The 25,967-nt window shown below is 41.3% G+C and overlaps 2 protein-coding genes across 2 annotated transcripts; one reads left to right on the forward strand and one right to left on the reverse strand.

Annotated features, from left to right (window-relative positions):
- The first annotated feature begins 63 nt into the window (after positions 1–63).
- Positions 64–18,634, forward strand: LOC135944473 (G protein-coupled receptor kinase 1). Its single transcript, XM_065491454.1, has 15 exons — positions 64–628; positions 10,435–10,511; positions 10,942–11,012; positions 11,280–11,381; positions 12,005–12,079; positions 12,428–12,489; positions 12,551–12,602; positions 12,717–12,908; positions 13,095–13,263; positions 13,378–13,519; positions 13,581–13,755; positions 13,918–14,018; positions 14,084–14,415; positions 14,476–14,720; positions 15,645–18,634. Exons 1-15 carry the CDS (start codon positions 516–518, stop codon positions 15,828–15,830), a joined length of 2,094 nt encoding a protein of 697 aa, XP_065347526.1. The 5' UTR covers positions 64–515; the 3' UTR covers positions 15,831–18,634.
- Positions 18,635–18,692: 58 nt separating this feature from the next.
- On the reverse strand, positions 18,693–22,856 carry LOC135944474 (short-chain dehydrogenase/reductase family 16C member 6-like). Its single transcript, XM_065491455.1, has 7 exons — positions 22,683–22,856; positions 20,961–21,112; positions 20,462–20,671; positions 20,199–20,318; positions 19,960–20,089; positions 19,656–19,899; positions 18,693–19,296 (listed from the first exon to the last, which is right to left on the reverse strand). The coding sequence occupies exons 2-7, from the start codon at positions 21,102–21,104 to the stop codon at positions 19,227–19,229; spliced, it is 918 nt and encodes a 305-aa protein (XP_065347527.1). The 5' UTR covers positions 21,105–21,112; positions 22,683–22,856; the 3' UTR covers positions 18,693–19,226.
- Positions 22,857–25,967: the final 3,111 nt, after the last annotated feature.

The raw sequence follows: 25,967 nt of genomic DNA on the forward strand, positions 1-25,967 counted from the left end.
GGTGGCGCCGTCAGGCGGACGGCCCCGACACCGCGAGCAGAGCAGAAACCAGCAACACGAGCAAACAGGCTCGGGCAGTCGGTCGGTAGGGCCAGTCCTTTGTGTATGCGCGCGCGAGCCACAGAGGTGTACACACAGAAGTCGGCCACCGAGGTTTGTCGGGCACAGTGTTGACGGTCGAGTGTGACACGAGCGAGTCGGACAGCAGGGGAGCCGATCTGGGCCTGGAGTGGCCTCGCGGATGCTGACAGTGGGTTCGCGGGGCACCGGGGGGCCGCTGGGCTCGGCGCCGAGGGGCCCATGCGTGTTTTGCTGTGAGAGAGGCGCGCACTACTCGCCCGCTGGTCCAATTGCCCCTGCCGAATAGGCCACCGACGATGGACGGCGGCGTCCGAGCAGGTCGCGCTCGCCACTGACCAGCGCAGCTCGTCGGGACACGCACGACCCCCGGGGGCAGCGGCGGGGACAGCCGTAAGAGGCAATTTCGAGCGAGAAACAGCAGCAACAGAGGCAAGATGGCGGACCTGGAGGCTGTCCTCGCAGACGTGAGCTACTTGATGGCCATGGAGAAGAGCAAGTGCACTCCGGCGGCGCGGGCCAGCAAGAAGATCATCCTACCCGACCCGAGGTGAGTGCGGGGGCGGCCCCGGGCTCGGGGGCGGCTGCCACGGCCGCCCTTGGCCCACGGCCAGGGGGACGGCGCCCGATCGATACGCACGGGCTGCATATCATCGCCGCCGCGCACTCGGCTGCCCGAAATTGCGTGCCCGCCGAAAACAAGGTGCGGATGCGCGTCCCGGGCCACGGCCGTCGTCCGAGCCGGCCGGACGACGAGTCACGCAGCCTTCCCCGGCCTCTGGGACCGCTGTCAAGTCCGTCCAACATCGAGAACGGTTGCGTTAAAAGATTTAGGGTTACGGGGGACGTGTTGGCGAACCAGCCCGTCGGACACCCCTTGACACTGATGGCGTGAGCAGGGGTGCAGATGCAGACGGGACAGAAATTTCTTTCTTTAAAATATCTTGTAATGCTGGGGAATTAAATTAAACTTCGGTGATGCTGTGATTTGAAACGATTTGTTTGCGTCCTAATTTGGATAGTTTGTGATTCGAGATTGTCAGCTGTTGCGGGCTGAAAGAGGTGTGATTCTGTATTGTGTCCAGTGGGCAGTACGGAAGGCGATAAAGAACAGCTGTGTTTTCAAAACCAAAGCCGGAAGCTGACTAGATTATTCCCGCTTCCTTTTTTAAAGTAATAAAATGTGATTTTGCTTTGACACAAAGGTTTGTGCTCGGAAACTGACGATATCTTTGTAAGTATCCTGTTATAAATTAGAATAAAGCACCATCAAAAGCTCTAAGTTATTTAAAAATGGTTGTTTTGCGTAAATACAATTATTCTGGACACTCAAATATGTATTTTGGCACGCGCATTACATTAGGACGGCTTTTTCCTGTATTGCATTTCAGTTAAGAATGATGACAAAAGAGTTTCTAGTTCTTGAATGGTGGTGTTGATAAATAAAAATTGCTGTTTTTACGAGCACAAGGAAACAACCTCGCTCGCAAGGAAATATATGAAATAAAATCTGGCTATGCACAGGTTTTTATCCTTCTATCAAATCACGCGAACACGGCTGCGCAATCAAAAATAGTTTCATATTTCGGCGTAAAAATCTCAATCCTCCGCGATAAGAGGAGAGCCTTGTCCAGCGCTCGTTTGATGATTAATGAGGCCAAGGGGAGGAAATCGAGGAGCGAATTTTATCTGATCTGTGCCGCCCACCAAAGTGCACCCGGCTGACAACTGTGACACGGCGTGTAATTTATTTGGCCGCTCTGCCGCGTTGGCAGGTGTTGCATATATAAATTCCTGCACTCTCGCGGCTCGCCCGAGATTAATTTTGGCGAGCCGCTCGGAATTTGCGACGCCGGCGCAAAAAATCGCGTGTTTGATCCGCGAGAACGGCGGCAGGCCAGGCCGGTCGACCGGGGGTTGTTGTAATACATGCCAATTTGCGATTTCTGGAATAAATAGCGCGCGCAGCGTGATGGATGTTGTTTGTGCAGCGCAGCCGTTTGTTGCGCACCCAGCGGCCGCTTAATTGAGATGTAAATAAGCCTTTTAAACGCCGTGCGCTCGCCTGCCAACCAGCCAGCTCAATGGGCAAAAAGCCTCTTATGCTCCGGTCTAATGACGTGCTTGTCGCGAAAAAATAATAATAAATATACCCGTGCACAATTATTGTCTATTCGAGCTGAATGGATTCATTTAGAAGCACAAGTAAAAAACCTGGATCGATTAGGTGGAACGAATCTTCTTCCTATCCAGGGCTGGGTATCTCCCGGGGAGATTCCCAAACTTGCAGTGGTTTTTTGAGTATTTACCAGTTTTGTGCGGGGTTTTGCACCTCGTGGATTTATAATGATAATGAACAAAAATAACCTGTTTGGAGAGGGAAATTTTTTATTTTTGTTGAATTATAATAGACGTTTTTTTCTTTTCCTTTTTTGTTGTTCCGATCAGGTCCTCTGATATAATGGCTCTTCAGATTTTATTGGAAGTGTTGCCAGAGTTGGACTCTACTAATATGAGGTCAAAATAAAAAAAACGCCTATTTTACAGGAGTTTTTTACATTTGTTATGTAATTTTTCATGAGCACCAAAAATGCGGGACAAACTAGCTGCAAAAAAACGAAAAAACTGCTTAATACCCATGCCCAACCCTGTTCCTGCCTCTTTTTTCTTTTTCGTTATTGGAAAAATTTTAATCTATCGCACAGCCTAAATTATTGCAATTTTGGTTATTTTTAAATGGATGTGTGATTCGTTCCAAAGCTTCTTAAAATTTCCCATTTTTTACACCTGCTATATATGCGTGTAAGTTATAAGGGCCGATTGGAGCGTAAAGGAAATTGATTGAGATTTGATTAATAACAGCAGAAGTAGAGAAATTTAAAATAAAATCGTCTCATTTTCTTATTGGAAGACTTTCGGGAACTCATATCATGAACATTTCAAATCCATTCATGTGTTTGATAATAATCATTTTTGACGCTGATCTTCAAACGGTGCTCAGTACCAGATCCTTACCATGTTTGAGAGCCAACATTTTATCCGAAAATGCGATATAATCATAAGTTTGCACTTAACATCACTATATATACATCCAGTCTGGCTGGGTTCCAAAAAATTGAAGATTGTCAATCATTAATTGCATTTATTTTCGCAACAACTTTCGGAACTGGCCACCTTTTAAAGAGACTAGCTCCTGCCGGCCTACACAAATTGATTGGAATGCATACATGGACAACACACAACTCATTTACAACTCATTATTCTGATGGTGAATAAACTCAGATTAAAAAACATGTTACGAGTTACAATGCAAAATCGCTTAGATTATACAAATAGTTAATTTTATGATAACAATTAAATAGAAATGTTCAACGTTAGAGTAAGAGCAACAAATTAAAATGAATCAAGTCCTTTTCGCCTTTGAGATTTCCATCTTAAGTTAAGTTTAAATGAATTTTCAGCAGTTTCATTTGCAAATGCGACGTACGAAGCGGCTGAAGCGGATACCTAGAAAGTTTTTTTTTAACCGCCCAAAGCGGCGAGCGTCAGAGAAGTGTCTTGATTGAAATATGCAAGGACAAGGCGACCTTTTTCGTGTGTTTATTGCTTTTGTAGAGGCGAGGATGAAACTGGCGGATTCGCCTTCCTGCTCGACCAGCTTTTCCACCTTCACCCCGGTCGTGCGTTGTCCACTTGTTCGTTGATCAGCCTAATTAGATGCGGTGCGGTGCGGATGCGGCCGCCGAAAGCATAATAATAACAATCAATTGCCTTCGGGGACCATTGGGTTTGCCGGCCAGCGGAGCGGAGGCCACTTGACCGGCCCGTCGACCTCTCCAGCCAACTCCATAGGTGGCTCGCAGCCAATTAGCTTTCGCCCCAAATAAACGAGACGCGAGCCTCCACTTTGGGGAATACTCAGCGCTCGATCAGGGAAAGGCACGCGAATCAAAGCACCTCTCGCAATGGGTCGTTTTTGTTAAATCAAGGGGAACAAATTATGGTCGAACTGAGTTTCATTGCCCCGATACATTTATATCATACCTGCGAATCATTATTAAGGCCTGCGTGAGTTGTGCAGGAGTTTGTTTTATTTAATTTTTTCACTTTAAATGGAGAGCGCTTGTCAAGAGTTTTATTGCAATTTTTGTCAGCCACTACGAAATACCATGAAAGGATTCTGACAAAGGAAAATGTAATATATGTTTCTTTTGGAGAGACAAGCACTGCAAGTTTACCCACTCTGGCAAAACATCTCAGCTTATTATATTGGCAACTTCTCGGCAAGGAATCTGGGCAAGTTTCTTTGACGCACAACACCCGTCCTTGATCTGTTGCGCACGAGTTTCGAAGCTGTATGCAACCAGCGCGGCACCTGCCCAGCTAGGAATAGCAAGTACTCCGCACGTGATCCATGCGCTTTGCAGGTTGACGAAGCCCTCGTTTGCATATTAACTTCTCTTGTTTACCATCAAGTTGGATAGCAAGCCTTTTGGAAGTTTGAAACTTTAGGTTGAGCAAAAGTGAAACAGGCTGAAAATTGAATTGTGAGCGAGTAGGCATTTAGCTGCGTTTCAACGCAATAGAAATAGAAAAATCGATCTTTGTGAAGGAAAGCGTTGGAACAAAAGTCGAGGAACGGAAACGGCTAAAGTCATTCTTTTGCTGATGTCGGAGCGGACTCGAAGCTAGACTACTACTGCTATTATTAGAGCTGATTTAATTACTAGATTTCCACCACGGACGCGCACACGAGAATTTAGCGCATCGCGTGTCGCCGACCATAAGAACGGGGTTTGCACGCGAAAAACGATGAAACGGCGAGATTCGCGGGTGCGAGAAAAGACGAACCGCCTGCGCAATCATAATTTTCGAGAATGTTCAACAAACACAGCGAGAGAGATTCGCCGGCGGCGGTCATCGCGTCGTCGTCGAGGATGGTCGTCCGCCGCCGCCGTCCGTGGGGCTCACAACAAACAAACGGCGCGCGTCGAATAATCAATCTCGGCAGCAAAGCCTGCAGTCGGCCTGAAAAGCGAGGAGAGCGGCGCGTGATCTGCTCTGTTCCGCGTCTCTCAGCAGCATCCCGGTCCGATCGTTTTGCGCCGCAACAAGCCTCCATATCGCCACATTCTTACTTCTGCCACCAGCACGCAGACAAAGAACATTCGCCCAGCCACGCCAAATTACACTCTTTGTCACCGCCGGGGCGCATTCTTTTTCTGCCTCTGCCTTGCATGACCTCCTTTTGTTGCTAAATATCGACGGGGTGGCGAATTTCTGCGTTCAGGCTCGCCAAAACGGTCTATTCCCAACGTTTCTCGCCCCGCCTCGCATGGAGTCGTGCGAGAAGCTCGTTTTTCTACTGGCTTGGGCTTCATTTTAAAGTAGCTCGTTTGCTTCTTCATTGCCCTTTCCACTTGACATCTTGAAGAGCATATGAAAATAGCAAAAGCTAACCGATCTGACGTATCCAATGGATTTTAGAGGCAAGGAAATGAAATGCTATTTATCGGAGCATTAAAAACAGCCACTTCCCTTCCCTGACACGATATCACGAATTTGAACAACGTGCTACCGTGCAATGTATCTGAAAATCAAACTAGTCGTAAATATCGTAGCCTTAACAAGGTCCTTTGATTCGTGTTGGTTTGAAATGCCGGGCATTTTCCTCGAAGCTAACGTCTTTATGACGCTCTACTAGTTTCAGTTTCTACCCAAAGCACTATTTCATGAACAGAAAATTTAAAGGTAACATTCATAAATTCAAATTTAAAATTTTCACATAAATATATTAAAATAAGGTACTCAAACAAATACTGTCATCAGTTACAAACTTTATATCATAAGATAAAAACAAAATTCAAATCTACCTATTTCATGATCGAGCATTTCTTTTACCATCAAGCGTCAATATCGGAACGAATCGTCTTAATTTTTCGTTAATTTTCATGTTTGTTTTCTCTCACATTTAGTCATAATACATAATTTTGCTCTACTGTCGCTACATTCTTGAAGAACCGCCCACTTTTACACTTCATCATATCTCCCCAGATGAAATAGGGCTTCGCGTAGAAGCCAAAACTAGTAGAGCGTAATAAAAACGTTATAGCTTCAAGGAAAATGTCTGGCATTTAATCGCTATTTTTTCACTCTTATCCGCTTATGGACACAATTTTTAAACGTAGTAAATCTGGAATTCTGCCAAAAGTAAGATAAGGCACTTCCAACGTTTAGAAGTGATTTTAATGCAAATCCACTTGTTTGTCTGAATCTTTTCCACAAACATCTAAAATTTCAATCAAAATCGCTCTTTGGCTCTAAAGGTCTTTAGAATGCCGGATTCCTTTGAATACTCTAATATGTTTTCCTGTCTAGGGTGAAATGAGAACCCGACGGACCATCAAATATTTGTGCAAAAGGTGCACACGCCAAAGTGGACGATATGAGCAAAATGGGAGGAAATTAGACACCGCGTTCCTTTTTATGGTCCACTGCTGAAAACCGAATAATATATGCATACGGGATACGAAATTTCCTCGTTCACTGCCGGACATATTTATCGAGCACTTTTATTGGGCGGTTTATCTGCGCTCTTCCGCGATATTGGAAATTTTATGGGAAACTTAATATAATGGCACGGCAAATATTTTTCGCTATCAGACGGGTAGCTCAAATATAATATAGTCGGAAATTCGCTTTTCCTCGTCTAAAATTAAACGTAGCTGATATGAATTGTGGCATCGAGCGCTTTTGATTGTGACTTGGCATAAAACAAAAAAAATCATCCTTGTTGAGTGCGTCATAGAGATGCTGCGGTGTCTCGTTAACTAACAGCGGCTTTGCTTGCCCCCGATGCCTGGGTATTAATAGAAAAAAGAGACACTTTTCCCGGCATTAGAAACTTCAGACGCAACTCGGCCGTTCGTTTATTCCGCCTGCGTAAATGAACAATTGCGTACATTGAATTTGTTCTGCTGCCAGACCTGCACTGCTCAGTTGGTTTTCCCTTCTCCTGGCCACGCACTAAAAAAACAACGAACAAGGAAAATCCCTTTTTTATTCATGGCATTTTCAGCATTTTTAATGAACGCTCAAAGTGCAACCGCTTAACATAGATTGGTTTTACCATTTAAAAAAAAGAGTTCACGTAGTTTATTCAAATTCCCTGTGCGTTTGGATTTATCTGTATTAAATACGATGCAAATTTTAATATTTGATGTTAACCTCAGCCGCCAGATGGGACAGGAAGCTCATGAATTAGGCCTGCAGCCAAAATTAGTTGAGCAGGACATTCCTGTAAAAATTCAGAAAAATAAACAACTTGCGACACACCGTGGAAGCTGCATTAAATTTCTGGCCAATTAAATATTTGATTAGGAAAATACATGCTTACATTACAGGCTTGCACGTAACCACAAATTCTGTATCTTTTTTTTGCTTTTGGACAGCAATAACTGTCCTCAGAAAGAGACTAAAATTTTCCAGCTATAGAAGTATAGATTTTTGTGACGTTTAAAGAATCACTTGAAGATCATTTATGTCAGTGCAAATCGATCGCTAAGGGTCGAATAAGGTCAGCCAGCTGCATCACTAGGTCGACGATTTGATACGGCGTGCCGAAAATCGGGGTGGTTTTTCGTTTTAACCTAGTCACAAGAACGTCGGTGACCAGATCAATCAGACAAAGGAGCGGTTTCTCTTATTGACGTAGCGACAAAGCGACAGGCAGCGAAATTAGGAGACAAGCTCCTTTAAGAGTTTTGACATTAGTGGTTCGGTCTTTTTTCTTAGTTTATTTTTTAAACTGCTTGGCTCAATCACATAATAGTTCGTTTTAAATTTTGCATGTGCACTCTCTGCTATTCCAAAAAATTCATTCTCATTTCTCACTTTTAATCTTGCGTGCAACGATATTTGCCTTTCTCTCATGCTGCAGAGCTGGAACAAAACAGCGAGCGAGTTGCATTCACTCACTCACACCCCAGCCACCCCCAGATCACATTTCCTGTGACTGGTTTTCGCGCGTCAAGTCTGCGCATCGAGCGAGTGAGCGAGCTAGTGACACCCTGGCGAAGGAGAGCGACTCGGAAGCGGTGGCAATTTGCCTTTGTGCTCATACTTGGTCAGTGGGTTTGTTCGCACGCGAGCCATGCAGCGCGAGTGACGCGGCGGCCAGCACCCAAGCAAAGCACACACGTATAAGTACCGATGACGTCTGCGTGCCCAAGCAGCGACTAACTCCACCGCTGCCAGCCGTTTATTTACCTATCTATATGCATGCACGTATATTCGCCCCGAGACGCTGCCGCGATGATAACCTAACAACGCCTTCACCGCCGACTCGCTCTCGGCCGCCGACACACTCGCGCGCGCTGCTGGAAATAGTTGTCGCCTTTTTTATGCTCGCGCTGCCTGCCGCCGAGACGATCGAACACCAACCAATGAACCAATCACGGTTTTCACTCGAGGGATGTGAGCAATGGTCTAGTTTTCCGTCCGTCGGTGCGAGATTGCTGCAGAGGGAGGAAGCGTTGATTACAAGCTTAGCCGGATTATTTTTTTTGTTAATCTCCAAGGGCCCAAAGGAAGATGAACGCAGATGAACAGGGAGTCGTGTGACACTTGTTTGTGAAAAGGAGACACAAAAATGGAGATAGGAAGCATCCTTGAAAATTAAATAACATTGGCGTCAGTTAGAAAAATTCGCTAAATTGCGATTCTGTAACTTAAATTATTATTTTTTTATTGCCAGAAATGCTTACAAATATTTCAATATATTGTACTATACTTTTTTAAACTCAAGCAGCGCCGCGTCATTATTTAATGATGCCAAAGAAAAATGACAAAAAGAAAGTTAGGGTACCATGGCCTTTTAAATTGAACATTTGCCTTACGGGAAAGTTGAACTGTAGTGAAAGGATTCTCTATAGGACAAACCTCAATATTTTTTTTTATTTTTAGTTTCGATTAAACTTGCACGTGTGTTGAGACACAATATAAAACGGATTGAACGCTATTTTGCACAGCCCTCAATCGGTGCACACGAGCTCAGGGCCGCATCGCTCTGAGACAATCGAAGAAAAAAGTTTGTCATCTCGAGGGACTGATGTTATCCTCCTCTCGTTTTTCTCTCTCGCTCTTTCTTTTTGCCTGGTGATTTTTGACACGGTGCTGCTGTCGGTCGGTCGGTTAGCAGCAGTTGTCCGTGCATACACCAACCATAACTAGGTTAAAGTGGCCAGCATTTTGCAGCTCACGTACCCGCCGCAATCAAAGTGCGTGCTCGCGGCCTTCGACTCGCTGCCGCTATGCTCACAATGAGTGTGCCACTGCTGTCAACTTACACCTTGTTCGTCGTCATCAACTGTTTTGTGTGTTCCCTCAGAATAGCTGAAATAAAATGAAACCTTCTTGCGTTTCAAAAGCTTTCACAAGCACTTTTCAAAGTTTCAAACCGGATTAGCATTGGAATTTTTCGTATTACCTGTTTGTAGTGTAACGTAACTCCAATCGAAACAGCCTCTCAAATTGATTGAAATTCAAATCTAAATAGACCTTTTGGGACAACGTGGAAAATATTCAAACCCTTTAAATTGGCATGCTCTCAGGACCAATATATTTTGAAATTACGCATTATTTTAAGACATTTTCAGCAAAAGAGCCAAAAATTTGAGAGTGCATTTGTCTGAAATCCGGATTTTCGTGATATTTCTATTTCCAAGTAGATAGTAAGACAAGGCCCCTAGATTTTCTGCAACAGCAAACCCAAATTGGCTATGACGGCGCTTGGGAGCAACATAAATTGGGCATGGCAAGTCATTATCGACCATTTTAAGTTCGCTTCGCTGCTGTCATGCTCAATATAACTCTGCTATTTCCGGACTTTTAATCTCAATACACCTTTTGAATATTCGGTTACCGCAGCTAACTTTTCGCGATCAATACCCAAATCTGGCAGCATACCATTTAATCCTGTTTTCAACGAAATTTCAATCGAAAAATTCCTCTGCGATTAAATATTTCCCTGAGTCAATAATGTGTAAATTAAATTTTGTATCCCCTGTGGAACCACTTTCACGTCGAGTCCCGAGCTCAAAAGTGCTCTTATATATGCGACCCTTGCCACACGCGATTCGTCTCACGTCGAGTCTTTCACGGAAACGGAGAGAGGGTTTTCGGCTCGAATAAATAATCTTGACACCTCTTGACTAATTGAGTGACGCGCGCTCGACTCGCAATATCGATTTGCACATCTGAGAAACGTGACTAATCGCATTCTGGCGATTCTCCATTCGCAGATGCGCGCATTTGTTGGAAAAACTCGTTGATTGTAATTGACTTTGTTTGTTGCAGTGTTCGAAGCGTCATGCACAAGTACCTGGAGAAGAAGGGCGAAGTCAACTTTGATAAAATATTCAATCAGGTTTTAGGTGAGTTTCCCCCTTGAAGCTGTGCCCTCTTTTCTCAAACGACAAACTTGTTGTGCTGAGTGCCACCGCGCTCCAAGTTTCAATTGGTCCTATAGAGCCTTTCCCGCTATTCACGTGGAGGAATATATTTCCGTTCGCATATGCAAGCATGATAGATCGAAGTCTGTCCTTTGTAAAATTTATGCAACAGTAGAGTTAATGCATCATTTTCATGCAGTGATGAAACTCATTTTGATAAAAAAAAAAACGTAGAATGCATCATAATGTAGGATTGGCAATAAAAGCCATTCTTCTCATTGCGGTGCTACGTTAAAAGTGCGTTTGTTTTCATTCACCCGCTTCCTTTGTGCGCCAGCAATCGTAAAAGAGTATTGCTGCTCAAAATTGCTTCACTCCGTACACTTTTAATGAGTGCTACTTCTCTTTACAGGCTACCTGTTGTTTAAAGACATGTGTGAAAACTCAGAAGAACCCATACCTCAACTTAAGTTCTATGAAGAGGTAAGTGAGAATGGATTTATTTCCATTTCAATTTCTACCTTTGAAAGCAGTTTGGCCGGCTATAAAATTTACAACTGTTTGATCGCTTCTCGGAATTGACTTTGTTCATTTTCCTGCTTTGATCAATGAAAGCGGCGCCTTGATTTTCTTAAATTCAGTCCTGCACGATATCAGTCAATGATTATTTTATTGAATCACCAAGTCTTTCACACGTATGAGAATTATTCAGATTGGTTGGGTTACAATGTCAATCGTTGTTGTTTGCAGATAAAGAAATATGAAAAATTGGACGCCGTGGAGGACAGACGGCGTGTTGCGAGGGAGATCTACGACAATTTCATAATGAAAGAACTGCTGGCGCACTCGCACGTGAGTACATTCACTGCTCTGCTCGAATTTGGTTTTGGGCCTGGTTCCGCGGAAGGTCCGAGTGGATAGTGTGTGAGGGAGTGGGATGGAGGGAGAGATTGAGAGAGAGAGAGAGAGAGAGAGAGAGAGAGAGAGAAGTGCGCTTTCAACCAAAGGGAAGTGGAAAAGTCAATATTTGGCGGCGTTATTGCACCCGCCCGCCAGATATTGAAGGCCGGAATGGGTACACAGCGGCAGTAGCGGCAGCGGCAGCAGAGTAATGGGAAAGCAGCGGGCAAAAAGATGGAATTTTAAATTAGTTACATTTGATGCTTTTAAAGGGCTTCTTTCTACTACCGAGCGCACACTGTCAACACTTGGGCTTCTTTTTCATCGTCGCGAGAGCAGGATGACCCGACTTTGTTAACTCGACATCCATGGAAACGTGTGCCGGCATCTTTCTTGTCCTTGGCAAAAGGAGCGAGAGAGATCATCTCGAAGCTTTTGACCCCCATCGGCCGCCAATCTTGACCCAAAAATTTTCCAATACACACATGTTTTATTCAAATCGCGTTGCACATTATGCGACCCTTCGTTGCCTCGATCCTTGCCCTTAAAAATTATGCCGTTCCGCTTGTTCGCAGGATTATTCAAAAGAGACTGTAGCACAGGTTCAAAAACAACTAATGAAGAATGAAGTGCCAGTTAATTTATTTGAGGTAAGAATGGCTGACGCCTGCTCTGGTTCATTTTGTCCTTGGTGTATTATTCAAAACAAGCCTCAGTGGCGAGGGTTTGTTTTGTTTGGCATCAGGCAGCCAGCCAGATGTGAGGGTCTTGTTCAGATTATTTATATTGACCTAATGCGCACCAATCACCACTGATTGCTGCTATCTGCAGTTCAAAATGTCCTTTTCACAACTCATTAGTTTTGCAGCTTGCAAAATAGCCTATTAGAATCATAAAGGAAGTACAAGAAATGTCAAAATACATACAAGGGCGAGGTCCTCATTACGCATTACAAGTACGTAACAGACCTTGAAAATTAATTTTTAAATATTTTTCAGCCTTACGTGGAAGAGATTTTTAACCATTTAAGGGGGGAACCGTTCAGAAGATTTTTAGAAAGGTGAGCCGAACCAAATAGAAAAGTGTCAGCATGCTAAAATATTTATCCTTCCTGCCCACAGTGACAAATATACTCGCTTTTGCCAATGGAAAAACTTAGAGTTAAATATCCAGGTAAGTGGAGCACTTGTTTACTATCAGCTTATCTCTGCTACATGTGTCAAGCGGGGATAGGCGATTAATTAATTAACGCTGATAAAAACGGTTGCCGTCTTTTCGTCTGTGCAGTTGACAATGAACGACTTCAGTGTTCACCGCATTATCGGTCGAGGTGGTTTCGGAGAAGTGTACGGATGCCGGAAGGCGGACACCGGCAAAATGTATGCCATGAAGTGCCTCGACAAAAAGCGAATAAAAATGAAGCAGGGCGAGACTCTCGCGCTCAACGAGAGGATAATGCTGTCCCTTGTCAGTACAGGGGTGAGTTTTCCCGCATAAATTGATTCGGGATGATGTCAAAGATTTTGATTTTTGTGAGATTTGAATTTTTGTAGTCATTTTTGTCAGTAAAACCAACCTTTTAATTATGAAATATCCAATTTCATGTGATGAATCAAATTGCAGTTACATTTTACCTAAATTTGAATTTTGTATGTGTCTTTATAGCAAGTGGACTGCCCCTTTATTGTGTGCATGACCTATGCATTCCACACACCAGACAAACTCTGTTTTATCCTGGACCTGATGAACGGTGGTGACCTTCATTATCACTTGTCCCAGCACGGTGTTTTCAACGAGACTGAAATGAAGTTCTATGCTGCGGAAGTCATCCTAGGTAAGCAACGATTTTGAAACAAAAGATGGAATTTCTCGAGTAAATGCCAGAAGCGTGACACAAAAGCGTAAAACTATAGTTTAGGGTGTATATTCACAAAGTCTATTTTGACAGGTTTGGAGCACATGCACAAAAGGTACATAGTGTACAGAGACTTAAAGCCAGCAAACATTTTGCTCGACGAGCACGGACACGTCAGAATATCTGACCTGGGCCTTGCGTGTGACTTTTCTAAAAAGAAGCCACACGCCAGCGTGTAAGTTCATCTATTTGATTGATTTCTGCGCACATTCTAAGCTTGGCCACTCTGTTTTCAGGGGAACACATGGCTACATGGCGCCAGAAGTGCTCTCCAAAGGAACTCCTTACGACTCAAGCGCAGACTGGTTTTCCTTTGGCTGCATGCTCTACAAGCTGCTCAAGGGGCACAGTCCCTTCAGACAACACAAAACCAAGGACAAGCATGAAATCGATAGAATGACCCTGACAATGGTAAGGGAATCAAGCATTTAATTTTACTAGCGTGTGTCCACATTGGTCATCTTCTTTGAGAAATGTAAAAATATTTTTAAAAACTATGATACTTCTTGCTGTCAAATTTGCCAACCTTATTTATTTTAAATCAAGCCTAACAATTGGAAATTGTCTCAACAGAATGTGGAGTTACCAGATTCTTTCTCAAAAAGCCTGCGAAACCTGCTGGAAGGCCTCCTTCAAAGGGACATTGATCAGAGGCTGGGCTGCAAAGGCAGAGGGTAAGCTCTCAAAATAATTCTGATCGTCTTTGAACACCTTTTTAACTCGCTATTTTGTGCGTCAGGGCTGATGAAGTCAAGGAGCACCCCTTCTTCGCGGGCATCGACTGGCAACAAGTGTACCTGCAGAAGTACACCCCTCCTTTGATACCCCCGCGGGGAGAAGTGAATGCAGCTGACGCTTTCGACATTGGCTCCTTTGACGAGGAAGATACCAAGGGAATCAAGCTGACCGAGGCAGACCAGGATCTGTACAAAAACTTCTCACTGGTGATCTCCGAGCGCTGGCAAAACGAAGTGGCCGAGACTGTTTTCGAAACAATCAACAATGAGGCTGACAAAGTGGAGCAAAAGAAGCGAGCCAAGCAGAAGCAAAAGTTTGACGCTGATGAGAAAGGTGAGTACTTTGATATGACGTTAACCAGTCCACTTTACAATTATTGGTTGTTTGCTTCAGAGTCTGACTGCATTTTGCACGGCTACATAAAAAAACTGGGCGGCCCATTTGCTTCTGCCTGGCAGACGCGCTACGCCAAGTTGTACCCGAACCGCCTGGAACTGCACCCTGAATCAGGAAGCACCAAGCCTGAACTTATTTTCCTGGATCAGGTGGAGGAAGTCTCGCCTGATCTTACCTCAGTCAAAGGGGAGCAGAGCATTGTTTTGAAGACTAGAGACGCGAAAATCGTGCTCACCAACACTGTGAGTGAACTCTTTTTTCTTTAGTGAATCATGAAACAATTAGTATAGACAGGTTGACAGCTTAATTTAAAAATGGAACGTTCAAGTTAATTACCCTCTTTAAAAATCCCATCATGTCTGTCTGACCATTGTAATTGAAAGATCTTGACATACTTAAATTCGTTTGATAGATCAATTTTACTGCCCGGAAAAGTCTCTCATTTTTAGTCTTTTGCTGGGATATTGGCTAATAGCTCATTAACAGTTTGAGATACATATTTTAAATTCTGATTTGACTACTACGCCGTGCAGCTCATCATTAAGTTTATTGCCATTAAGAAAAAAAATTATAAACAATCAAATGTGTACTCTTTGACATTTTCAAATAATTCATTTTCTATAAATAAAATTATTCTAGGAGGCAATTTTGGTAAACTGAATTTTTGTTAGCTGGACGTAAAAAAATCGGAAATTTCATCAGCTTTCAGAGTACGTTTGGTTTGTTGCTCTACGATAAACCCTAGAAACTCAATAAGCTCGGAAATTTTAATTTTATTCAGAACGTCAAAAATCGTCCACCAATCGATTTGTCTCTTTTAACAAAGCCTACTGACCAAAAGCCAGCAATAGCTAAATTTTTAAAGGAATTTTGAATGTTTTTGGGCCATTTTCCTAATATTTACATAAATTGATAAATTTAAGTAGTTCACATCAGGAAATTAATACTACATGAATTCAATGTTTTCGCCATAAACGTCAAATAATACTAAAAGTTTCCTTGTGAGCCTTTTGACAATTATAAAATTACCTGTGTGAGTATTTTTCTGTTTCAGTGAAAAAGTACCTTCATTAAAATTTTTGATTATCAATAATTTATTATTAGGGTTCAGTGAAAATAAATCAATTCGATTAATTAAAAATTTATAATTTTCATCTTTCGTTCAGGATGAAATTGGCCTGAAGGAGTGGGCGCAATCGTTGCGGGTAGCGCACAAGACGTCGCATGAGCTGCTGACGTCAATGGCGAAGAAGGCGGGCAAAATCTACGGAACTGACCCTTCGACTCCTCCTGCCTCCTCGAGCAACCACAAGCCCAGCCCCTGTACGGCCCGCAACACAAACGGCAATTAGGTTGACGCAGTAAATTTGCTAGGGAACTCGGTTGTGCTGACTTCAAACGGTATGAACAAGTTGTCAAGGTTAGCAATAATTTTTTATCGTTTTTCTAAACTGAAAAATTGCCACCAATTGGGTTTCGAATGATTGGGACGATTGAAGTTCGCATGGTCACTGCGTGACCCAGCTAAAATCAAAAATTGTGGATGCCCTCTAGAGGCGTCCACCAGCCATCTAACGACAGTTGGTTGGCGTTGAAACCGTGGAATCCGTTTTTGCTGCCGCCAGAAACAGATTTTGCTCGTCGGCTGATGATGACACCGACGATTTATTGCAGTAGGCTCTCAATCATGCATTTTTACTTGAACCAAAGGCTGTGAGATTAAGTATTGGCAAGTTTTGTTTGCAGCAAGACTACTGTTTTTATTTTTCTCCTAATTGGACACATCTTGTGTTATGTCTTCGGCACAATTTATTGAATAAGCACCTGCAAGTGTGACGCACAAATTACGATAACAAATGCTAGTATTTATTTAGTTTGTCGTATTATTTTGTGTTTGAAACAATCATGACGACCCCTTTTTTATTCAATTAGATCGTTACGTCTTAAGATTATTTTCGTTCAGGCAAAGAATGGACTTGACTAAAGTTTGAATATTCGTCATAGCCCATAGCCTGTCCGACGCTGCAAAATCTGTGATGGGCGGCAGGGGGCGAATTGTGGTTTCGGGGATGAAAACCCACAAACATGTCAAAAATCAAAAGCTCGTACACTTTGTTTGATGAATCGTCAGCACCTAAGGAATGTTCCCTGGCACAGTGAAAGAGCGAAAAACGCAGAGGGACTCGCTTGTTGAACTGCGTGTTCTGTCTTAATACGAAAAAAAAATGCTTCGCGCGAGTGAGTGCATCCGACACGGGGAGGAAAAGCAAAAGCGGCGGAAGAAATTTCCACACAGCTAGGCAACAAAAGCGACGAGCGTTAATTTTAATATAACAAAAACCCACACACACAGCAACACACAGATGGACAATTTTGTGCTCCACAGTAAACAAGTAACTCTATAATCTATATTTAAAATGGATATTTTGCGAACTAGCCAAGCGCGCATTGGAAGCCAGTATAGAAAATTGTGCTGAGAGCGGTGGCGAGAAGAACTGAAAAGTTACAAAATTTTAACCCGCAATGCGACGTAATTAGATGAGAGCGAGTGAGAAGAAAACAAATCAATTAATAACCCTGTGAAATTGAAGCCAAACGTTTCTCTCTTCCCATTAAAACTGTATAAATTTCAATATTGTGTACGTTGTCCTAAAGAGTAATACTACTGACAGACGAAAAAATGAACACCTGACTTACGCGTTGAGTTCTCATTTCAAATGGTGACAAATATATAATTAGATGTCTGTTGTTCCGAAAAAAATCATTGCCGATTTGAAGGACGCGAAAGAGCAATGCCATGTAGAAAAAGAAATGATATGCGATTGTATGTTCTTATTTTCTAATTTAATGTCGTATAAATACCCTATTATTTAAAAGAGGCAAAAGATGGCAGTGAGAAGAGTTAATTAATTATTGTGTACTAGAATCTGTGTCATTAATCTACAAAAAGTGAAAAAATACACAAGGAAAAAAGAAATATAAGCTTCTATTTGAACTGCATGTTAAGTTGGGTGGCAAATTTTCTAATTTTCTCTGATGAATAGCTTTGTGCGAAGAAATGAAAAAAAAATGTGGAAAAAATGTTATTACAAGTCATCGCAAGCACGTTTTGTATAAAGAGATGATAACTATTATACACGAATATATTATATATCCCGCGTTTTTTGTTGATTCGTGTAAATAACAATTAACTACAAACTTGTTCTTGATCATTGCATTTAGCCGCTTGTGGAAGTTAACTAAGTGAATATTTATTTTGTGAGCGAACCATAGAAGTTAAGGTGTTACATTGAACTCGACGTGGATCTGAATTTAAATATTTAATGAGAGTTGTGTAAATCACCGGGCTGGAAATGCAGCTGTTGGTTTTTGTCGTTTAGTCCCAAAAAGTCGTCTATTTTTAATGTCAAAACCAAACCGCGCGTCAAAGAAGGCGGCCAACTGCCGCGGCCAAGATGATAAAAGGATTTCCCGTACCTTTGCGGTTCAAGTTTGGTACGAGAAACCACTTTCACTGAATGCATTTTCCACCAGTTTTGTCTTGATGGAATCCCTCTCATGTGTAGCGTTAACATTTTAATTGTGTAGACTTATCAAAAACAAATTCTCAACTCTGTGATTATTGAAATTTGTATAAAGCGCTAATTTTAAGCATCGAATCTGTGTTTTTGCGTTTTAGCTGCAAAGAGTGTTGCTTTTTTGCCGCGTCCAGGGGTGCGCAGGACCAATCAGCGATCCCCTGAACATTCGAGTGCCATTTCGCCAGGATTTTTCCAGCAGAGTCGATCCAGGGATCTGCTCTTTGAAATAGACCAGATATTTTAGGCAACAAGTTGCTTTCTTTCTAGAATTCAAAACTATTACAGCAACAAAGAACTCCTTGATTTTTGTCAGTATGCTTCCACTTTTCTATGATAAAACTACGATTTATGTTAATTGTACGAATACGCCTTTTGTGTAAAACGTGTAACACAAATTAACCAATCACGTAAAAAATCATCTCTTGATTGCCAGTGTTTCTTCTTCAATCCCATCGTATAAAAGTGTCAGATGATCAAATTGTTGAATTGATTTATGAGGTGTGATATTACTCCGTTGTTTCGTTTAGTTTCATTGGCTAGATGCATTGATCAATAAAATTTCTTTTTTTAATGAGCATCAACCCAGTTTTTTATTTATTTGCTTTGCCCTCGACGAGAAATAAAACTCTACACTCAGGTGAAAAAATATAGAATTTAATCCAACACATTCACAAAGTAATTATTTACACAAAAGCACAATTTACGTTTACACACAAGTGCGACATTCATGCTATAGCTAAGATATGAAAACTTCAGTTGTAATCGCGGGTCACATAGTCACAGTCAACTCCTGACATCTGCGTGACTTTTTCCTACAAAGTTAAAACTAGAAACACCCTTCATAAGTTCCAATCAATAAGAAAATGTTAATAATTTTGTGGCAAAAAATTGTGTTAGATATTTTCGTCTTAAATCTCTCTCCCACCTCATCCAGCCAGGAACTTTTGCTGCACCAGTAAAAGTCGCAGATCTCAAAGTTGACGCACGCTTGAAGGTTCCTCCTACTGCCGCGTTATTTTCGCCGTGTTCAAGGCTCAAATAGCGCGGCGAGGAGCTAATTGACACAAGAGTGAATAAATATTTGTTGGTGCATCGACGGTGAAACACAAAATGCGATGGGAACAAATTCGTCCAGCCTTTTAGAGGGCTTTACGTGTATTTGGCATTTTACTCGTGAGAGTCGCATCCACTGTCGATCAAGTCGCGCATCACCTCGCTAAACTTTTGGGGCAGCATCCTGGAAACACAAAATTTATATTGTTAATTAACTAATAAAATTGGCAGGAAAATGGCCAAGAAGTTTTTTCAAAACCACAAAAGTCAACAAAAAATAGTTATCTTAATTTTTGGAGCTTGTACTTTGGTATGAATTATGTTTTGGCGATAAAGTACTGCTGGACAGTACAAGATTTTATATTTTCTTTTAAAAATTATTTATATTTTTGAACCATCCATTCCGTATTTGTTATGGACATATTGACGGACGCCTCTGATCGGCAAATCCGCCTTAACAAAGGGGATCGACCTAGTATGAGCACACAGACACAAATATGATGCACTTGAGCGCTCGGTTTGATATTTTGTTATTTAATTTACCTGGTGACATTGTTCATGTGGAAAAGGGCCCGGGGGATGGTCATCTCGTGCTGGTTCCTCCTCATGGCGAGGATGATGCTGCTGGCAGCGGTCTTGGGCGACACGATGCCCAGCAGGGTGGGGAACCTGATCTTGGGCTTGTGCACGAGGCCGGTGCCCACGATGAAGGGGTAGATGGTTGTCAGGTGGATTTCAGGCTTCTTGGGGTCCTGCCTGAGCTCCTCCCTCAGGGCCTCCATCATTCCTGAAAATTGAAGTCAAGATTTAGAAACGTGGCTGATATTATATGGGTGCTGGGACATGCCTCGGACGGCGAATTTGGCTCCACAATAGGGCACCAGGTTGGGCAGACCGCAGATGCCGGCCATCGAGGAAAGGGCGACCACGTGACCACGACCCAGGGCTCGCATGTCGGGAAGGAAAGCCTCCAGCATCTGGATTTTTTTTAATTTGATGTGATTTTTAAAATATTCGCGAAATTTCTCAGTGATCGTTTTTTTTTCTTCTAACAAATTAACATTTCTGTAAAAAAATTGTGCTCACCCAGAAGTGAGAGATAATGTTGACGTCGAAGTTCTTTCGGATATCTTGTTCAGAGTGTTTTTCGAGCGGCTTGCAAGGCATAATTCCAGCATTGTTGATCAGAATGGTGACGGGTCCAACCTAGAATTAAATATTTATTTACCACGCCAGCAATACAAACAGGCATCGATTGTGTTTTGGCGATTTCAACGGCCGCAGCTAGTTAACAAACGCGCGCGCGGCCTCGCCGAACGCACACAAATTCGATTTTAAAAAGTGTTTACCTGCTCCTTAGCCTGCTTAGCCAGTTCGAGAACCTTTTGCCTGTCGGTCACGTCGCAGCAGAATGCAGCGGCTGTGCCTCCCAGGGACTTGATTTCCTTGGCTACCTGTTCGCACTTGGCGCCGTCCATATCCCAGAGCACCAGCTTGGCTCCCAGGCTGTGCAGCTGGAAGGCCAGCTCGCGGCCGATTCCCTGACCAGCCCCGGTGACCTGGTTCGTAATAGGAAAATGCACGTGTTTTATTGGCCATCAATTAATTTCGACCTTTCAATTGTCCGTGCATTCTATGCACGCGTTTCCCATAAAAGGCCACATTCTGTGATCTGTGCTCAGCTAAACGTTTTCATTATTTATGGAAAAACGATTTTACGTAATTCATTACATTCAAGCAGTTGTTAAAATAAATGTCAAGAAAAATTGAAACTGCCCACGAAATAATAGAAGAACTAAAACCGTTTGCGCGAAAAAACTACAAAAAGGGAATTGTTCATATACTCACAAGAATGACTTCATTTTTTATGGACTTTTGCTCAACAGGAAAAACTAGACGGAACAGAGACTCCAAAAGGATCAGGACGAATTTGATGAGGGCAACAAGCACGTCCACTGCCAGTACCAATGACGAGTAAGCCTTGGTCAGCATTTTGAAGTCTGAAATCAAACAAACATATCATATTATATATACTTGCACTTTCGAAACGCACTTCCGCCGCTTATCTTGCGATAACTCTTTTTATCTTTTTTTTCCAGAAAATGGGTTTTTAAAGTGCTTGAACAATTTGCTAGAAACTGCTAGAATGGTTCATTGCTCAAAGGAACATAAAAATTGCATCATTTGATCTGAGGCCAAGAGGCACATGTGTTACGTAAATAAAGTGCAGCTTGCCAATTCAGTCACACAATGCTTTGCTTCGCACGTCATTGCTATTCGCAGGAAACCAACCAATTTAGTTCCAACAGGTGAAACCACTTAGCTGTGCAATACGAAAATTAAATAGCCGAAATTTATTGAAACAATAGAAAAAAATATTTTAACTGGTGAGATAGGATAAGTATTCAATGAAAATAAAACATTACCAGTTGAAAAAATCTTTAAAAGAAGTTTTTAAATTATCTCATTAAAAGGCTGACTACTCATCTTGCATAAAAATTCTTAATTCAAATTAGCATTTCCTCGTTGCCAATGTCAAATTCCTTTCATCTATTTCCTATTTTGCAGCAAATAACACACTCCATTTACATATCTCTGTGTTTGTCTTTGCAGCAGTTGTCCAAATAAAAATCAAGGGCCAATACTGCCTTTAGTATGACGCAGCAAACCATAAAAGAGTTCGCGCCTATTGTAATCGCCCACGCGTGTGAGATGTGCGGCGTCCATCGGACAATGAGCGTATTGTTCTCAGCGAATGAATAACTATTGAAAAAATGTTCCAATTAGACTAAAAAAGTAATGAAATACTCTCATTGCGCATAATGTAATCGAACCACGACGCAGACAAAGCAACATAAGAAATTAATACACAAGTGTGTGATCCAATACTGATCGTTTCGCAACTCCAATGCATGGTGCAACAATGATAATTGCACTTTGTGGGAAGCCACTGTTGTTTTCAACGGAATCGCTAAAATAATGAGCGAGCTGCAATTTTGGGTGAAGGTACAAAACTGACCTCGCACGCTCATGCATTTATTTTCCGTTGAGCAACTCATGACAGATAACATCTTAATGCTTAACACTTATTGAAATAAGAGACAAATTATAACTCTTTAGTATAATTCCTATTTTTGGGTCAAAGCATCATGCTCTAGAATTTTCCTTATTTTTTCAAGGTCCCAAAGTCAAGCCAAAAGGGACGATTAAGTTAAATGATATTTTGTTGTAGATGATGCCAATGAAGTCAGAGGGACACGAGGTTGTATTAATTTTTCATTTGAAATGAAATGCAGCTCCCTCTGTATTTATCGAGATGTTTTTCTCTATTACTTCAGAGCAGGACATTTTCGTAAATATACGGAAAACTAGAGAGCTCCATTTAACTTTGAACTGAATAATTAAACCATCAACAGCTTTATCAAAATATTTCAAGTGAATAAAAAATTTGTCTTTTTACCAGTCCAGTGCGTTTAATAAAATTACACCCGTAATAATTAATGAATTGTATAAAAAAGAAAATCGGTAGACTTAGCGGCACTTTTATAAGTGTCGAAGATGAACACTTACCTGATTGTTCGTAAGGTAAAATCCTTTTCTAGCTTTCCCTGAGGAGCAAACACCGCCTTTGGCGCGCCGCGGACAACTGCCCCTGTGGTGTGGCGAAGCGGACGACGAGGACTCATCCTCCCTCACCACTCGCGCTAAACCGCAGCCACCTCCACCTGCTTGTCCGTCGCCGCCGCCAGTGCGTGAGCTCACCTTCCGACTGACCTTGCACACACCAAAACAACTCAACTCGGCACTCACACAACACGCTAGTTCAATCGGCGCTACCGCTTTGCTATATTCTTGTTTCAAGAGCTGCTTCGATTGCAGCGATTATGGTTAAGCAAGGGGAAATCTCGAGGAAGTTTATTTCCCTTTCAGTGCAAATCTTGTTGCTGTTTTTATTTCTGCGTCTCTGCACGTCTCGCAGACGCAAGGAAACTTCAAGACAAGTGCATAATCACTTTAGTCTCGTGATTCTTGCCTTGGATTACATTGTAGAAATAATGAGGGTTATATTTTAAGCTCCGGATGTATTCCAAATATTTATTACCGCAGAGGTTACAAAATATTTATGACGAAATGACCCGGGTTGGAGGACAAATTTGGCATGAGGTCAAGCAAACTCAACGAAATTTGCTCCAAAATCAGTCTTCTATAGTAGATTGCGTCATAAAAGGTTTTCTACAAAATATTCATCATAACGGGTTAGAAGGCACAATTTTAGACAACTTGACACTTCAATATCTCATCTCCCTGTAGTGATATTTCAATAATAAGACGTGAGCCCGATCAAATTAACACCAAAATTAATGTTCTAGGTCAAGGTCAAAGGTCACTACAGTTAATATTTTATTCAAATCGACATTTTGGAATTTACGTTAGGTTTTTTAATTTTAAAAACGTGCTTGAAAGTTGTCCTATTACATACAAGTTTTAAATTATATGTCTTTTTAACTTTCGAGAAATTTCACTTCCATTAAAACTCGAAAAAATACAAAATTTTCGACTTCGCATGCTTTGCCAATATTGTCAACTCTAAATCTCGGGTTCTAACCATCAGTAATGTAAAGACTACTTGTCTCGATCTCCCCTGACCAGCTGAAGGGTTTAGGGGGTGTTTACCCTCTACCCCTTTCAATCCCCCATCTACAATGTATAAAATGTTGATAGAAAATAATTTACTACTAAGCATGCTTTCTCAGATTTTAAAAATACTTTAAATAATGCGAAACTCACTCTTAATTACCAAACCATAACCACATCTCATGTTTTAAATTTAAGGCAAAATAATAAAAAATTCCAGGCGTTCAAAAGTTAATAATTTTTTTCAAGGGTGTTGGAAGCAATTTGAGGCATCAATATTATTTTGCAACCTATTACAGTGCTTTTTCGAGTTGACTTGTATACTAAATTAAGATTCAATTCATGATTTTTTAAATGGAAAATTTATTAGTTGATTTTGATTTTTTATTAATGGCAAATTTAATATTCCGGATCATAACTGTAACTGTGTAAGATTTTTTTATTTTTTTATGAAATCTTTCCTATTTTCCCTACAATGCATCCATCTTAAATTTAAATTTGTTGAATTTACATAGGCACTTTTCCGACTTTGAATTCGCAAAAAAATATTATACACAGTTAAGTTTTAATTAATTTTCATTAATTCAATGGAAAAATTCATTGGCACTAAACCTGAATAAAAATGTTGAACATATATGTTAAAAACTATTAATTAGGAGACGGAAATCACTTAAGCACAGCCTTGGGCGTCTGTAACCTTTTTCTTCCGCTGAAAAATATATAAAAGCCCTTTTATATAAATATCCTTCTCCACTTTTTATCGCTTATATTAATGGTGCAAGTGCGTTTCTTCTGTAATAGTATATCCAAGCTTCTTTGTCCCATGAAGTGTAGCATATTTGAATAATTAATCGCACTCCTGTAAATATGACGGCTAAAAAGTTGTCGCTCTTGAAAATCCACACGCGGAAGCTTTTGTATTGTACAAGCGAGAGTTTTAAGAGTGGGCGCTTTGAAAATCCATTGTTTCAAGAACAACATTTTTTTCGCTCCTTTTTTAAAAAAAAACTGGCCTTTGAATGTTCCTGCCATTGTTGGGAATTAATACCAATTTGGGAAAGACTTGTGATGTGGAAACTTAAATTTTTGTTGTAAGAATTCGTCGCGGGAAATTCCGAACTATATACAAAATTTTCTTGAGGAATCACTTGATTAGTCGCATTGACAGAGCAACAAACGCTAAAGTACCTAGCGAGTCTCATGATTAAAAGAGCAGTGTGCAAAACTGCAGAAAAGGATCGATTTCCTGTTCTCTTGCAAAAAGGAACTACGATCCGACCTTGCTTCCCCACGCTCTCGAATGAACAGGGTGGCCTCGCGAGATTAATTCGCACGCGCGCCAAACCCAACCTGATCTCATCAGGAAGCACGAAAGTCAGTCTCCTCTTCCCCTGGAGCACAAATGATTCAAATAAATAATACTCTTGTGTTACCAGACAAATCTCCTTGTACATTTTCATTTTTCCTGCTGTGGTGGGATGATGAGTAAACACACGTTGCGCAAACTTGTGCCTTTTTCTCTCTCGTTTTGCCGGTTTCTCAAGTTAAGTGTACAAATAGAGGATTGTTACTATCGCATTTTTTCGCAATGCTTTGATGCTGAGGGTGATTACCTTACGATGGATAGTAATAAATTTATGCTTCTCGTAATCGGGGATATTACGGACCTATTAGTGCAACACAACAACAAGTCATTATTTGTAGGCAATTTTATTTTTTATTTATGTTAAAACTCGTAGCATGTAATTTACTAGAAAGTGCTCCTGTACTACACGTCCTAATGAAATTAAAGTTATGAACGGAATATATGGGTTAGTACATGTGCTTAGTTTTAATTTTGAAGGAGCTATTTTGGAGGAGTTTGATATAAAGCTGCACATTTTTTAAACTGTTTTTTTTCTGCGATCATACTTTGAAACAATAATCAAGACGCACTATAGATTTCACAAAAAAATTTACCGTCAATTTTTTCGTTTTTTTCCGTATTTTTAAGCTTGTGAATTTGGGACAACTCATCTCCTTAAGAAATTAACGAACATTAAAAATTATTCATTTTAGAAGCATAAATGTTTCAATTGGGCTAAATTATTGTCATAAAATCCGTGTAAAACCGTCTAAATCAGCTCCAAAACCTTCTAAAACCACATAACTAATAGTAAGGAAACATTGTCTACAAAGGTCAACTATTAAAAATATATTTTTACAGCCCTGTTTATTTTG

The sequence above is a fragment of the Cloeon dipterum genome, chromosome 4 (assembly GCF_949628265.1).
Source record: "Cloeon dipterum chromosome 4, ieCloDipt1.1, whole genome shotgun sequence".
Lineage (NCBI taxonomy): Eukaryota > Metazoa > Arthropoda > Insecta > Ephemeroptera > Baetidae > Cloeon > Cloeon dipterum.